The sequence below is a fragment of the Sinohyriopsis cumingii genome, chromosome 18 (assembly GCF_028554795.1).
Source record: "Sinohyriopsis cumingii isolate HCF-2022 chromosome 18, ASM2855479v2, whole genome shotgun sequence".
NCBI lineage: Eukaryota > Metazoa > Mollusca > Bivalvia > Unionida > Unionidae > Sinohyriopsis > Sinohyriopsis cumingii.
In genome coordinates this window covers 40,380,745-40,398,264 of record NC_142978.1, presented here as the reverse complement: position 1 = coordinate 40,398,264, position 17,520 = coordinate 40,380,745, and the positions used below count along the sequence as shown (strand labels likewise).

Here is a 17,520-nt window from a genome sequence, read left to right as displayed (position 1 = left end):
ACACCCTGTGGTATTCCTGAGATGCAAAAATTGCAAGATGCCCTAGCTCCACGATACACCTTGAAAGTGCACCCTCAAGAAGTGCGCGGAGCTCTGTTGTTTCGAGGCCAAGACTTTAAGGACGGAAAATACATTCATGTCTATTATCACGATGAACATTTCGATACCATTACCAGTATCACCGGATTCCTGGGATACAGTTATTACTGTGAGAAATGTGACCATGGTTATAATAATCGAGAGCAACACAAGCATTGTGGATTGAAATGCTCAGGATGTTTGGCCTCTTCACCCTGTCTGAGCGAAGAACCAGTGCCTTGTTCAACTTGTCTGCGCACGTTTGTCAGCCCTACCTGTTACCAACAACATCTGAAGACGCAAGGTTCACAGCAGAAATGTGCTTGTCAACTCCTGAGATTGTGCCCTACGTGTGGACAAGGCATATGTACCAATGCTGCCAAGGCACACGTATGTCGAGGAAAGAAAAAATGTCACATTTGTCACCACATCGTGGACTTGGAACACCAATGCTACGTGCAAAAATACCAACCTCCACCAGAGAAAGAGGACGGTCACAAGAAGAAAGGCAATTTCATCTTTTTCGATTTCGAATGCATGCAAGAGACCGGCATTCACATTCCTAATTTCTGCGTGGCTCATTGAGCGTGCGAGAAGTGCATTCAAGAACCTATTTTCAGTCATTGCCCTCACTGCAGCAAGATTCCCGGAGGGCGTGAAAAAATCTTTCGGGGACCGAACACGTTAGCCGATTTTGCCCAATGGGTCTTAGACCCCATCGACAAGACGTGGAGCCAAGAGGACATCGAACGTTACGGAGATTGTCATCGTCATGCCACGGTGATGGCTCACAATTTCTCCGGATACGATGGACAGTTTCTTTTGAGATACTATACGGAACATGGCACCGAACGTCCTAAAGTCACTTTGAACGGAGCCAAAATCATTTTCATGCAAGTGGGACAAGTACAGTTTAAAGATTCGATGAGCTATTTGGCCATGCCTTTGAGCCGAATGCCTAAAACGTTTGGAATGACAGAAATGGCTAAAGGGTACTTTCCACACTTTTTCAATACGGAAGCCAATCAACACGCCGTTCTACACCATTTGCCCGAGGCTCACTATTACGACCCCGACAACATGTGTACCGAACAACGAGAAGCTTTCTACGCTTGGTACCAGGCTCACGCCTCCGACCCTTTCGACTTTCAGGAAGAAATGCTAAAGTATTGTCGTTCCGACGTGAACATTTTACGGCGTTGCTGTGGAAAATTTCGAGAACTGTTCATGGAACACGGAGGGGTCGATCCTTTGAAAGAAGCTTGCACCATTGCCAAAGCATGTTCCTTAGTGTATCGACAACGATTCATGCCTGAAAACACCGTTGCTGTCATCAGCCCTCAAACGACCCACTTAGTCAAACGTCAATACTCGGTCAAAGCCCTACGTTGGTTACATTACTTGTGCGACAAGGAAGACAAATGGATTCAGCATGCCCGCAACGGAGGGGGTGAAAAGACCATCGGAACGTATTCGGTCGATGGCTGGGACTTAGAAAACCCCAAGATCGTGTACGAGTTTAACGGTTGCTTATTTCACGGATGTCCCGTCTGTTACCCTGACCGTGGCACTAAAAATCAGTTTTTGCAACGGACCATGGAAGACTTGTACCAGGACACTTGTCAGCGACGCCTAAAGTTAGAACAGCAAGGACACCAAGTGGTGGAAATGTGGGAACACGAGTACGATCACCGTATGAAAACCGATCCCGAGTTTAAACGCCTCGTGGAAAGTTACCAGTTCATGGACCCGCTGAACCCGAGGGATAGTTTGTACGGAGGAAGGACCAATGCCACCTGTTTGCTGTACCAAGCCGACGAAGAGAAAGGAGAAGAAATCAAATACTTGGACGTGTGTTCGCTGTATCCCTACGTGTGCAAATATTGTCGCTTTCCTGTAGGGCACCCGCAATTGTTGACGGAACACATCGACCTGAAAAACATTCGACAATACGAAGGCTTGATCAAGTGTAAAGTTTTGCCGCCCACGGACTTGTACCATCCCGTCTTACCTCACCATTGTCAAGGCAAACTGATGTTTCCATTGTGCCGTACTTGTGCCGAAACGTGCAACCAAGACCAACCTTGTCAGCACACCCAGGAAGAACGTGCCTTGACGGGAACCTGGGTCAGCGTAGAATTGTTCAAAGCTCTGGACATGGGATACCAACTGTTAGAAGTGTACGAAATTTGCCACTTTCCCAAGACACAACAATACCACAAGGGTGACCCCAGTCAGAAAGGCATTTTCGCCGACTACGTGGATGCCTTTTTGAAACTGAAGCAAGAAGCCAGCGGCTATCCGTCCTGGTGTCACACTCCCGAAGACCAAATACAATTCAAAGAGAAATACTATGAACAAGAAGGCATCACTTTAGACCACATCGAGAAAAACGAAGGCAGGCGATCGTTTGCCAAAGTGATGTTAAATTGCTTGTGGGGTAAAATGGCACAACGACCGTGTTTACCCAAGACGGAATATTTGACCGAACCTTCCCGCTACTTCCAGATGATTCACGACAAAACCAAATACATGAAACACGTGGTCAATTACGAAGAAGATCTGGACTTTGTACAAGACGACCCTTTTGGAAATGTCATCATTGCGGCTTACGTGACAGCTCATGCTCGCTTAAAATTGTACGAAGCTTTAGAACTGTTAGGGGAACGCGTCCTGTACTTTGACACGGACAGTTGCATTTACATCCATCACCCGAGTCAACAGCACCCTGACATCGAAGGAGACCGTTTAGGAGCCTGGACAGACGAGCATCCCGACGACAAGATTCTAAGTTTCGTCAGTGGCGGTCCCAAAAATTACGGCTACGAATACCGGGACCCACAAGGAGAAGTGCACACGACGTGCAAAGTGAAAGGACTGACTCTGAATTATCGTACCAGTCGTGTGGTCAACTTTGGGGTATTGAAAGAAGCCTTGCAATCGGGAGAGGATGAACACTTTAAAGTGACCACCTATCAACCGAACAAGATTGTACGTTTACCCACTCACCACATCGTCAGTCGACCCTTGGAAAAAGTCTATCAAATCGTGTACCAGAAGCGAGTGCGACTTTCCAATCATTTCACCTTACCGTATGGACACGTCGGTATTGGTTTGTATATAAAAAAGGAACCCTAGGCAAGATCGATAGTTCATTGGGACTACCAAGACCGAGCGAACAAGATGAATACTTTCAGATAAACACAAAACAAGTTGTTTAGAAAGGCACAATTGAAGTGTAGGGCTTCTGAAGTGGAATGCGATTGTGAGCCTTGCGATGGGTACGATGCTGTACGTTGTGACCTTAGCGATGCCGTAAAGCATCATGGGAACTTTGTTCTCACTACCCCTATCATGGAAAGTGATGCTGTGCGTGTCAAACCTGAGGGATGCGAAAGTGATGCCGCTCGTCCTCTTGGACATTTTACTGGGTTTCGTTTTAAAGGGGAATGTTCACCTTCACGTCTACCCCCCTACGGATGTCATCCAGCCCTGAGCAAACTCCTGTTCATGTCACCCAACCCTCATCGAAACGAATCTGTGAAAGACGAATATTCGTTTCCTGTGCGTTTGTCGGAATACTGCGACTTTGAAAATCGTCTTCAATCGTTCAAAGGAAAATGGCCTAAGTATCTGGGAGGACCGACCCCCGAAGAATTAGCCAGAGCCGGATTTTTCTACTTGGGCGAAGGAGATAAAGTCAAGTGCTTCAGTTGCGGTGTGTCACTTCATTACTGGGAACCGCAAGATTCGGCCTACGTAGAACATGCTCGATGGTCACCGAATTGTCACTCCTTACCCTTAGTAGGACCGCCACATTGAAGTAACTTACCATAATCTGTTTATGGATACTTTACAAGAGAACATTCGTGCTTTGCCTGTGGAGTTGAGAGAACGCATTTACCGAGAGCTGGTCAAAATACAAGTGAAACGTAAAGAACAATTGCATCCGTTACGTCACCGGTGTTTGAACCACTGGTACCTGAAGGCTATACAAGGACTGATTCAATTGAAAGTGTTCCATTGGACAGACATTGATCAACGATCCCCTAGTTTTAAAAAGGATTGGTTTGTTATGGACGATTCTATCTACTACATCATTGTAAACTTACTGCATCGAATTCCAGAGGAAGAGTTAACGAATTACCAACATCTTGAACAAAATGTCAACTTAGTGAAAGAGGAAACTTCTGAACGAATTGTAATGTGTAGATTAGTGACTAAACGATTTAAATTCGACACTGAAGTAAAACCATGTTTGTGCAAAGAGTACATTTCTTGTGTCAGACCAAAGAGGATTTAGTATGACCTATTCATGGATACTTTGCTAGAGAACATTCGTGCTTTGCCTGTGGAGTTGAGAGAACGCATTTACCGAGAACTGATCAAAATACAAGTGAAACGCAAACGCAAAGTTATTCAACCGTTTTTAAATTATGCTCTGTTCCAAAGTATAAGAAGACTGATTATGAGTGGTTATTACATCAGGCACAAAGGTAAACGAGGCTATTGGCCACCACCCAAGGATTCCAAAAACAGTGTATATACTTATGGATACTTTACAAGAGAATATTTTGGGCTTGCCTGAGGAGTTGAGAGAAAGGATTTACCGAGAACTGGTCAAAATACAAGTGAAACGTAAAGAACAATTGCATCCGTTACGTCACCAGATCTTTAACCACTGGTACCTGAATGGTATAAGAGGACTGATTCGTCAGAAATTTTTTCAGTGGTCAGACCTTGTTGAACACTTTCAGTTTGTGAATGATGATGAACTAGACGTTCGTAATTTTGGTTACTTCGAGATTCACTTACTGCAACGTATTGAGGAAGACGAGTTAAAGGATTACCAACATTTGTTACATGGAATCTGCTTAGAGAAAGACGAAACATCTAGACAAACTCTGACGTTTCAGTTACAGTATGTAACATTTAAATTCCCTACTGGAGAACGAACATGTCTAGTTAGAAATTACCTTTATTGCTTCCGAAACAAAGAGACTATAAAATCAAGTTGCCATGCCACGGATTATGTCACATATTATTGAACAGATTCCGTGGAAGGAACTCAATGACCATATTCAAACCGTGGATCGTTACCATCGATTATTACAATAACTGTATCCATTCAATTTGGGTCGACAAGTGGTGTGTGTCTTAGTGACTTGTTTTCCGGGATTTCGTTTACCAGCCGATTCTTTGTGGACTCTTTACGATCAGTACTTACCACCTCAATGGCCTTAAATGGTCACGAAAAACTCCTTTTGCTCAAAGCCTTGCGTTTTCATCTGGATACTTCTCGACCTCTACGGGAAAAAAAGATTCGTCAACTTTTAGCTACCCAAGACGTGTATGACGATGTGTGTGTAGCTTGTGACTTACATCCCCATTGGACAGATGTCCGTGCCTGGAAAGAATGGGATTTTGAGGCTTGGATCCAAGAAGTGGCCCAGTATGCACGAGAGTTATTCAAGGAAAAAAGTTACTTTTCAACCCGTGTTAGTGACGGTGCCAGAAGAACCCATCACCCAGGACAGGACTGTCGTGGACAGGCCTGAAAGACCCTTTCGGGAGGACACTTGTGTGACCTTACCCCCCTACTATAGAACTGGTTAGAACATTACCCAAAACATGTTGTTGTACATGCACTTGTGTTTATTCCACGTTAATGGTTATCATGTGCCTTTTATTCTTGTACTTAAGCCTTTGGCTTTTATGTATTTTTGTCTTTCGTATTCATGTTTGAAAAAACATTCAATAAACGTGTTCTGAAAAAAGTATATAAACTCTTGTCTTGTTTGTTTTCGTGTCACAAGTGACATTCCTAACACTATGGCTACCTCTGCTGTCTCTGCTCCCTCTTCCTCTACTGTCAAAGTCATCGACGAACACTTAGATCGTGCCAGTTGGGAAGCTTTGTATCTTCGCCATCCCTTTAACATGCTCATTGCTGGACCTAGCGGTTCAGGCAAAACCGAATTCGTCAAACGTTTGATCGAACATAAACATCATTTGATCGATCGGTCACCTCAACGAATCGTGTGGTGTTACAAAGAGTGGCAATCGGCGTACAGCCTCTTGCGAGAAAGTCAAGGCGATTCCATCGTGTTTGTGGAAGGCATTCCTAAAGAAGACGACGGTATCGTCTCTGACTCCCGTCAAACGCATTTGGTCATTTTCGACGACATGTTAGGAGAAGACGAAGAAGAAATTAAACTGTGGTTCACGCGCAAAGGGCATCACCGTAATGCCAGTGTCGTTTACATCACCCAAAATTTGTTTCAACAAAGTAAAGCCCATCGCACCATCAGTCTCAATGCGCATTACGTGGTCTTGTTTAAAAGTCCTTGAGATAAATCGCAAGTGCAAGTCTTAGCCAAACAGTTAGGAACACCTTGGCTGACTCAGGCGTACGAAGATGCCAATCAAACGCCACACGCCTATTTACTCGTCGATTTGAAACCTACCACCCCCGAGGATTTGCGATTTCGTACCCACTTGTTTCACCACTGGTGCCAAGACGGAGGGCCTGTCCTGTACACGTCTCCGTCCTCGACTTCATTTCACTCCACATAAAAAAATCTATAAAAACCTCAGACCCTTTTTCGTCTGTCTCACACAGTGTGAACATGACGTCCCTTCAGTCGCATCTTCCCGTCAAATTGATTCGTGCCTTGTATGGCATCAGTCGAGAAAAAAATCCACAAATACGAGCTCGTGTCTTAGAAGTTAGTCTCAAAGAAGTCTTACGATGGTTCACGGTGACGGCACGTCAAATACTCCAAGGAATCATTCAGATTCCTCATCAAACCAAACGCTTTTTCGATCGAAACAAAGTCGCTTTGGTCCAACTGGCCGATCCCCGCATCGACACTCAAACCAAAAAACAAATCATTTTGAAACCTGGAGGGAGCGGTACTCTAGGAGGGGTCATCATTCGCTCTCTCTCTTAAGATGGGATCCTAATGCCCCCAAAGTTATCCCCAAGAAAAAAGTCCAACGAAGCCCCAAGAAGAAAAAGAAAAAGACCAGGTCCCCAAGAAGAACGTCTCCAGTGGCGGGACCCTCCTCTTATCAGACATCACCCCGGAAAAAGAAAAGAAGCCCCCAGAAAAAGAAACAGAGAAAAAGTCCCCAGAAAAAGAAAAGCCCACAGAAGAAAACTAGTCGCAAGAGAGGCACTTCGGCCAGGACGCAACTTTATACTCGCAAACCACGACCTGCCACGGCAGTGACTGCGTCTCCGGCATCCTCACGTTCATCCACTTCTCCGTTGATGACACCAAGAACTGAAGAGTACTTGGAGACGTTGATCACACCAAGAACTTCTCCGTTATTGACCCCAAAAAGAACTTCCCCAGTGGCAGGACCCTCCAATTTAGCGGCAGTGGCTGCTGCTCACAAAGTACCTTCTCCCAAAATCAAAGTCCAAGAAAGATCGGGCATGTTACAAAGTTTACTGGATTTGTCCAAGCAAGAACTGGCTCGATTTAGTCCGTTGCGTACCCCTGCACGACGTGTCATGCTTGTCCTCAAACTAATACGACGTAAAGACAATCAGTGGCGACGCGTTCCAGTATAAAAAAGGTGTGTGACCAAGTAGGGTATCAGTGTTTTTTGGTGCTCCTGAAGACTCAAAGATGTCACCCTCCAGAAAACCCCAAGGAAAGAAAAGGAAAGGACTACCACCACGTTTAGTCAAACATGGGGACATGTTATCTGTCCTGTCCAAAGCTTCTCCACCTCTACGAAAAAAACTCATTCAATCGGCCTCCAAAGAGGTCATCGATACCGTGTGCGAATGTTGTTTGAACGTTTTGAAAGGCACGATCCCTTTGTCCAAACACCAGAAACAATGCTTAAGCAAGCATCGTCACGTTCTTCGCCAAATGGTTCAAAAGAAAATTCCCATTCGTCAAAAGAAGATGTTGGTTCAACGTGGAGGCATTTTACCCCTCTTGTTAGGCCCCATACTGAAAGGAGTCTTGGGAACCATGTTGGGAGGACTGGTGGGAGCAAGATAAAAAGGCCCTCGGAAGTCCCAAAATCTCAGAATCGACCCCTGACAACCCCATGGAAGGACGAAAACTAGCTTTAGTGCCTTACAAACGATGGATGGAATACCATCGGTGGCAAGAACAACGCACCCCGCATTTACCTCCCAATCCCAATTTGAGCGAGATGTCCCAGTTACAACACGAATTGCAGTCCTTGATGGATCGCCAAGATTTGTCCGAAACAGAAAAATCGCAAAAGTACGGTCAACTCTTGCAACGACTGCAACTCTTTCACCAGAAAGCTTTAGACGAAACAGCTCTACCCACTCTGAGAGATTTTAAGACCTTGATGAAAAGTCCATCACCATCACCAGTACCAGTACCAGTACCACCACTACCAGTGACCAAGACAGAAAAAGGAGAAGAAGAAGAAGAAGGGTTTCAAACTCCACCAGAAAAAGTACGCAAGTTAACAACACCACCTACCTCAAGAATTGGATGGATTAAAAAGATGATGGCCACCCCTTCTTCATCACAAGAGAAAAAGAAAGTGAAGACAGAAGTGAAGACAGAAGTGAAACAAGAACCGATATCCCCCGCTCAGACATCCTCCTCTTCAACACCTATTGCCGGTCGCACACGCAAAGCATTGCAATCCAAGCAAATACCCCAAGAGAAAAAGAGTAGCATCCTCCAAGAGTGGGTGTCTTATTAACACACCAACCAACACAAAAAAATGGAAAAAGTCTTAGCCAGCATTTACTACGATCCCTCCCATCCTGCAGGTTACGCAGGAGTTCAAAAATTGTATCGTGCTGCCAAAAGTCGACTGAAAAGTCTCCGTTTACCTCAAGTGCAACGATGGTTACAAGAACAAGCTACCTACACTTTACACAAACCCATTCGACGCAAGTTTGCCAGAAGTCGCACCCGAGTGGAAGGCATCGATCATCAATGGCAAGCCGATTTAGCCGATGTCTCTCATTTGGCCAGCTACAATCGTGGCTACAAATATTTGTTTTGTGTCATCGACGTCTTTTCCAAATTTGCCTGGGTCGTGCCCTTGCCTTCCAAATCGAGCAGCGAGTTAGTGCGAGCCCTGCAACGGGTGTTGAAACAAAGCGGTCGTCACCCTCTTCGATGGCAAACGGACAAAGGCACCGAATTTCTGAACCAAGCTTTCCAAAAAGAATTAAAGAAACGTGACATTCATTTTTTTACCACCGAGAATCCCGAAACCAAAGCCAGCATCGTGGAACGTTTTCAACGCACTTTGAAAGAACGCATGTGGAAATATTTTACGCATCACCACACTCTGAAGTACATCGACATCTTACCGCACCTGGTGCAAGCGTACAACCAATCTTACCATCGAAGCATCGGACGTGCCCCGCAAGACGTGACTCCCGACAACGAAGTGTTGGTGTTTGAGCGCCTGTATGGTACGTCCCCGACGAGGGCTGTCCCCAGGAAAAGTGGAGAGTTGACCGTAGGAGATTGGGTGCGCATTGGCAAAACCAAACGCACTTTTGACAAAGGTTACTTACCTAACTGGACGACCGAATTGTTTCGCGTCACTGGACGAGTGCATGGCCGTCATCATGCCGTCTATAAATTGGAAGACACGAACGGAGAAGTGCTCAAAGGAACGTTTTATTTGCCCGAGTTACAACGTGTCACCAAAAAAGAAGACGACGTGTACGACATCGAAAGCATTCTCGAACGCAGAACCCGTAAAGTGGGCAAACGACGTGTCAAAGAAATCAAAGTACGTTGGAAAGGATATCCACCCAGTTTTGATTCTTGCTTCGACGCTTCGCAAGTCATCGACTATAAAAAGAAGTGACCATCATGCCCTTTCACACAGACGCAGCTACGTCGACCACTGCTTCACCTAGTTCTTCTGTGCAAGATTTACAAAAACAACCCTTGTGGCTGTGGTGTGGAGAACGTGTGCCTAAAACGCAAATCGTCTTTTTCTGCCAAATCTTCGTGGTGTATTGTGTCATCGGGGCAGCCATTGCCAATTTGAATTTGCAACAAGGAGACAAACAATTGTGGACCATTTTATTGAGCAGTTGCATCGGTTACCTGCTTCCTAATCCCTCCCTGAAATTCTCTTCCAACGGGAACCACGGGAACCTTGTGTCCAGTGCCAGTGTCAGTCACCACTCCAACAACAACCAGAACCCCATCTTGGGCGGAGACACGCCTCTGACGTCCAGTAACCCCTCGGACAGCCACAGAACTCTGGAATTATGAGTCACCAAAACCAATTTTACTTAACCTTACCCAGTGACAGTCCCATGGAGGTGTTTCCCCACAACACGTTGTGCTGTTACACGGCCAAATTACCTCAGGGCATCCCCTTAGATCACGAAGCCCATTGGGAAGTGGCTTTAGTGGAAATCATTCACCCGACCGAAGTCCTCAATGTCCTTCCCAATCAAAATTTTTTTGATGTGGAAGTTCATGACGAGCAAATGCAACAGTGGATGGATAGCAATGTCAAATATGACAAGAAAACCCGTACACAAAATCAAAAGTACACCACCTATCACTTGTTCATTCCCCCAGGCTATTATTTTAGTGGTCAACATTTGGTCAGCACCATAGCCACCAGGTTTAATGGCGTGTTTCTGAAAGCTTTGGAGCATGTCAACAAAAGTGTCACCATGGAGTACCACAAAGCAGCTCGTCGCTTCTCGATGAAATTTGAACGGAGTAAATCATGTCCATTTTATTTTGTCCTGAATTGTTTGACGTGTCGGGCGGAGACATGAACATGAGAATGGCCATGATGAGAAAAAAACGAATTACCCATCGTTTACGACAACGAGTCTTTTACCAAGTTATTTCGTACCCCAGTAGAACTGAATCAAGGACTGAATTTGATGTTCGTGTATTCCAATGTGGTGGAGTACAACGTGGTGGAAAACACCTCCGTGCCGTTACTGCGTGTCATTCCTTTCAAAGTGGATTCTGCCACGAACGCTGACGAGGAAGGTGGAAACACTTACCACGTCCACCGCGAATTTGTCCATCCTCACTATTTGCCCGTCAGCAAGTCGTATTTGGACACGGTCAACATTACTATAAAAGGAGATTTGGGACAAAATATTCCATTCACCAAAGGAAAAGTCACGGTGAAACTCCATTTTCGAAAACGGTTTTCTCACGACTCTTAAGTCATGTATCCAGTGTACCGAGGGGTTGCTCGACAGCGAGGACATGGTTTAGGAGATATGTGAAAATCGGCCTTTCGTTCGGTGGCCCCGGTGTTGAAACCGATGGTGACACGCGAATTGCACGCCTTGAAAGATGCGGCACTGACGCAAGGCAAAGAATTTCTCCAAAATGTCATCATCGACAAACAAAACCCTAAAGAAGCCTTCATGAGGGCAGGCAAAAATGTCTTGCTGCAAACAGGCAAAGACATTTTAGGCCGACGAGACACACCTATAAATGCCCTGCACGCTACCGAGTCAGGCATTCAGCAAGGACAAGGCAGAAAGAGACGACGAAGAAAACACCTTTTCACCAGACTTCAAGCGAGAAAGGCCAAGAAAAGAAGAACCGTTCGAGACTTAGACGTTTTCGATTATTGAGAAAGAGAAAAAATGATGCACCGAGAGTCTTGCGCCTGTTCCAAGTCGGAACTGGATCTATTTGCCATGCCCCCCACCATGATGACCATGCAAGAATCCCAATGGGTGGAATTTCATCCCGTCTCCTCTTTGACAGCCTCAGCTCCCATCGAGTTTGAAATCAAAGGACAGCCCGAAGATTACATCGATCTGAATAGCAGTTACTTGTACCTGAAAGTCAAAGTTGTCGATGAGGACAATTCAACCCTAGATGGCGATGCGGTAATAGCTCCCGTCAACAATTTCATGCATTCCTTGTTCAGTGGAGTGGACTTGTACTTGAATAACAAACTAGTCAGTAGCAGCATGGATACTTACCCTTATCGAGCGTACCTGGAAAATCTCTTGACGTACGGAATAGACGCCAAGAACACTCATCTAAATGCCTGTGTGCTATGGGAAGCTGACGAAGCAGATCAGTTTGAAAATTTCGAAACTAATGCAAGCAAAACACCAAGCAATGACGGATTTGTAGAACGAAGAAACAGAATCATAGAAACCAACACAAGTTTAGAACTAATGGATCGTTTGCATTTGGACATTGTTTTTAGGGGGATGTTTTCCATCACGTCCGCGCTTTCACTATAAATTGAAACTCGCTGGACAGTCTAGCTACCCTGTTCATTCGTTGACAAAACAATGAATACCAGAACTGTGAAACTGCTAGAACTCCAGATGCACCTGGAATATGCCAGGCGCATACTAAATGAACTGGCCGCGGAGGCCATTGTAGAAGAAGCAAGAATGAAAGAGGAGGAGGAGGAAAGAAGAAGAAAAGAAGAAGAGGAGAGAGGAAATTTCAGAATCCCAGAGACAGAAAATTGGGATTCTGAAGCCACATATCCCGCCTCTGCACTCCCAAGAAGAAAGGTGAAAGGAGACTGGGGAAGAAGATACGTGTGTGGCGCCAGGCCAGGAAGGTGCCATCATTAGATAGGTGCATCTGGAGTTCAAAAAAAAAAAAAAAAAAAACCAACAGCCCTTTTAAGGGCTACCCAATACTCTAGAAAAGAAATAACCATCAATCTGCCAATGTGTGTAGGTAGAGTAGTGTGAATATAAACACTAACTCTTTTTTTTAATAGTGTGAGTGTATGTGTTTGTGTGTTTGTGTTTGTAACAGCTCACGTATGTTTGTGTGAATAGTAGATTATGGGTTTCTTAATTGTTTCTTAGCGTATGTGGAGAGTATAGTTTGGGTTTTATTATATGAAATGAGAAAGTGGGGGATGTTTTCCTTCACGTCCGCGCGTTGTTTGGTCATGATCTAGGTAAGATCAATTTTATGTTTTTAGGGGGATGTTTTCCATCACGTCCGCGCTTTCACTATAAGAACCCACCACGTTCGTCGTTCGAACCATTCTACGGAATAACAGATACAAGATGGAAGTGTCGGCGTTGTTTAATGACTTAAGAAATGTTTACTTTTGGATGATGGATGGAGAATATACTATTGAAAGGATAGAAAGAGAATGGAGGTTGAGAAAAAGTCTTGACTATGTCAATGAACTACAATTAGCGAGGAAGATGATAGAGGAGATGATAGAGGAAGAAGTTAAGAGATTGAGAGGATTGATTCAACCAGAGTATGTAAGAGTGGGGACTATAAAAGAGTCTATGGACAAGGTAAAAGCAGTGAGATGCTATTTAGAAGAGCTAGAGAAATGGTCAGAGTGGAAGTTCGTGAAAAGGGGCATTGAACAACTAAAGAAAGCGGAAGAAAAGATGAAAAAGATAATAGAGGAAGAAGTGCAGAAAATTAAGGACAGGTGGGCAAAAGATAGAAAAGAACAAGAGAATAGAAAGAAAAAAGAAGAATATGAGAGACTGAACAATAACTGGATAAAAATCTAACAGAAGTTCCGAGCCCGGACTGGATACCGGAAAATGAAAAGAAGAAGAAAAAAGGAATTTGGGGAAAGATTAGGGGCTGGATGAGGAAATGGAGGAAATAGAAGAAAGCCAAAGGCCCTTTTCAGGGCCACCCATATTTCTCGAAAAGATAATGACTTTCAATTGCCTAGCACATTTTTTTTTTAAATTTAAAAAAAAATATAAATCCCATGTTCAATTCCCCTTGTCCCTAGATAGACCCACACTTTATTCCCCCCCCCCCATGTTCAATTCCCCTTGACGCTAGAGTTGCCCACGATTTTTCTCCATGTTCAATTCCCCTTGAGGCTATATTTGCCCACGATTTTTCTCCATGTTAAATTTCCCTTGACGCTATATTTGCCCAGGGGGTGTTTTTAATGCTAAGTCCCATTGACGCTCTAGTGCCCCTATTTACTCATGGAAAACACTTTTGAATTGATGCTCTGCAGTTGGTAGCTGGTGCATGTTTGTCAAGCAATGATCGCAGGCAGTTATCGAGTTTATCTGCGGTAGGAGGCAAGCAAGTTGTTAAGTTAGCTTGGATGTCGTGCATTAGTTTGGTTCTATTCATCACACGGAGGTTTCTCTTAGTAGCAGATAAAGGTGGAGGGTTAGGGACTGATACGTCAAGATGGCAAATAATGCAGAGGTGATCTGATGCAAGGTCATGGGATACCAGGGAGGACCGTAGAATGTTATCATCAGGTCTATGAAGAATCCAGTCTAAAATGTGACCGTGTTTATGGGTGAGTTGGTTAACTGACTGTTTCAGATTGAAAACATTAATGGAATCTATGAGTTTTTATGCCTTTGGGTTTCCGGGACAGTCAAAGTGAAAGTTGAAATCTCCAAGAATAACCAGGTTGCCACCTATGGAATTTCCATAGTCCTGGAGATTCGGAAACTGCTTCAAAAAGAGAGTCAGCCAATCTTGTTTGTGCTGATCTTAGCTAACTATTTGATAGAATTCCTATTATCTCCCTTCATCATGAAACTACGAGAAAACCATTTGCAGATGTTTTGCAATTACACTTTTACAAAAATAAACTCTAATTGTTTAAAAATAATTAAAAAAATATGTAACAAATTTATTATATATAGAAATTATTTACTTATTAAATACGAACGCAAATAAACATGAAAAATTGCAGTGAATGTAGTCATTGTAATTATAGCACACACACACACACACACACACACGCGCGCGCGCAACAACCAATAATATAGAGTGATATTCTGTCGGTCTTTCTTGTCAAAGATTGAATTATAAGCCAGAGCGGAAAGATATACCGTTAAGTTATACACTAACAAAATCACCGTTCTGCAATCAGTTACATACACTACTCAATCCAGTAATAAAACCGATGAAAAGATAAACGAAAAATTGTTAATCATGTGCATAACTAAATTTAATTAATAAATTGAGTAAAATCAATACACTGTATCATTAATCGTATTTATTTATTTTTGACGTCGTTAACATTACAAACACAAAACATATATGCACATGAGTGTTATATATTATTCACTTTTGCACAATACATACATGTACATATGTTTTATTATAAAAATTACACATTCACATTCTCCTTTTCTTTCAATCTACAAATTCAATAAATAGTAAAACAGGCAAAGTACACACCCACAAACTAAACATAACATTTGCACAAAACATTTATTAAAATTAGCAATTAAAATTGCACAAGACAAAACCATAAATACTACAAACGCTACATATTATATGTATAATAAGTAACAAATGTTCTTATCAATAATCACTGAATCTCTACAAGAACGTTTTATGTATTGTCTATAACTGAGTTTAGTGGGCGGAAACAAACCCGAATGGCACAAAAACGATCGAAAGAATCCGACCGAATTGATCCGGGATGAAATAGTCTGATAAATCAAATCCCCAAATATGTTTCGATACTGATGGATGATATCAATCAAGTCGCCAATCAATATCATCACTATCATCACGGGTGAGGGGCTGATTTATTGGCCTAGGACAGAAATGGTTTTGTCGAAATGATCAGAAGATGACTGGTCAGTGTCTTAGGTAGGACCCGTCGATTACAGTCTGGTTGTCGATTATAATACCATATGATAATACAATTATCAAAAATGTTTACTACCAGTCAAGCATTATGTACACAATATACATGTTGACATACATTGGCCGTTCTTAATGAGAGCAAAGTAAACACGAAATGCAAACAGTGTACTCCATCATGGGAAACACATTTGGCAAAGCTGTGGCGATTGATTTCGGGATACAATGGGCATGCTGGCTCGTGGCATCAATATTCAAAACAGAGAAATTTTATGATTTAGCGGGTTGGCAGCATTTAAACGTTATAACTCCTTTCCACATATTTTTGTGATAGTTATTACGTAACATCTTAACGTAGGGGGGTGTATGTATGTATGTATGTAAGCATGCATGCATGCATGTATGTATGTATGTATCTTTTTTTATACTTCAAAAGTGATATTCAAGGTGACTGGATATATTATTGGCCAATGTAAGTAATTTTAGTACCCCTAATTCGTCCACCATGTTGAGGCTACGGCATAGTAGCAGTTTTACTGTAAATCCATTATCCATAGCAAAATCGACGCATTACAGATTCAGTATATACACTTAATTAAGAAATAATTACTGTCATGATCGGTCCCAACTTACAAACAATATCCATTATAATTCTTGTGTGATTTTGTAACTCTTGTTGTTATTGAATAATAAATGTTTATTATAAACATGTTATATACTGACTAATTCATTAGTCAATACAGTAAAAACTGTTATGAGTGACCTCTGCTGTGAGGACTACCTGTAATTTCTGACCACAATTGTAATGCATGGATCATTTTTATTATATAAATGCTTTGTTGTGAGTGACTACCTGCTGAACATGACCAGTGCCCACGATGTCTTGCCAAAATATGCATTTCAACACTGCTATGAATGACCGCATTGCAAAAACAGGGATAAACTCCACCAACCATTATTTAATCCAATGACCATAGTTACGATGGTCCTGCAAAAATAAGGCCTGGAATAGTGTACTTTTGTCTGGTCTTAAATAGAAAATATGAATCAATATAAGTGTGCCCACAAAATTTCAGATACTGATAGATAGCCTCTTCTTTTTTTTTTAAATATGTATATTTTTTATGTATAATCGATATGTATGAGTAGGACACAGTCTATAAACGACCTTGAGAACAGAGACAGACACCATTGACCTTTATCTAATCATTTGTAACAACAATCGCTTGAATAGTAAAGATTGTTCTGATCAAAAACACACATGAAAAGAAGAAAAAAAAATTAAAATAATAAAAAGGATTCAGACTACTGGTTTGTATATAGTGTAGATGGCACAGTCCATAAACCAGGCTAATGTACATTTTGCGAATTTGCCAGTGTAGTGCCAAAAATAAGGTAAATGAACGTGTCATGAATTTGCCAGTGTAGTGCCGAAAATAAGGTAGTGGTCATGTATATTGTTTGTCTTTAGAGTCCTTGGGGGTACATACGGTCTTTGTCAATTAAACCATCAAGTGATAATCATTTGAGGGATTCAATTGATAGTGTTAAAGGCGTGTGATGTTTGTTTTTGATCTCCCCCCGATGTTACAGTAATTACATCCCAGTCACCAAGCTGTTGTCTATTCAAGTTGGTGCAACCAGGTTGCACACTTTGTTTATAGAGTTAATCCCTGTATGTCTTCTTTGAATTAAGCCATTGACTTTTGTCTCTGAGTTAATGAGTTTGTTTCTGGATGAGATAACTTTTTCTTTTTATTTCATTAATTGTTGGGCCCCCTAGTGGTCTAAGGCACTCTCCGTTACGGATTACTGCCATCTCACCTCTGTCTGCATGTGTTTGAGTCTCAGATTCGACCAATGTGGG

At 42.7% G+C, this 17,520-nt stretch overlaps 1 protein-coding gene across 2 annotated transcripts in view; it reads left to right on the top strand.

Annotated features, from left to right (window-relative positions):
- The first annotated feature begins 15,744 nt into the window (after window positions 1–15,744).
- LOC149776463 (uncharacterized) overlaps window positions 15,745–17,520 on the top strand; it is a 31,641-nt gene continuing 29,865 nt past the window's right edge. The window contains exon 1 of one of the 2 annotated variants that reach the window (XM_089940883.1): window positions 15,745–15,937. In XM_089940883.1, the coding sequence (XP_089797009.1) occupies window positions 15,811–15,937 (127 nt within the window). In that variant the 5' untranslated portion in view covers window positions 15,745–15,810. The remainder of the gene's footprint in view (window positions 15,938–17,520) is intronic. The other variant, XM_089940882.1, reaches the window with a different exon arrangement.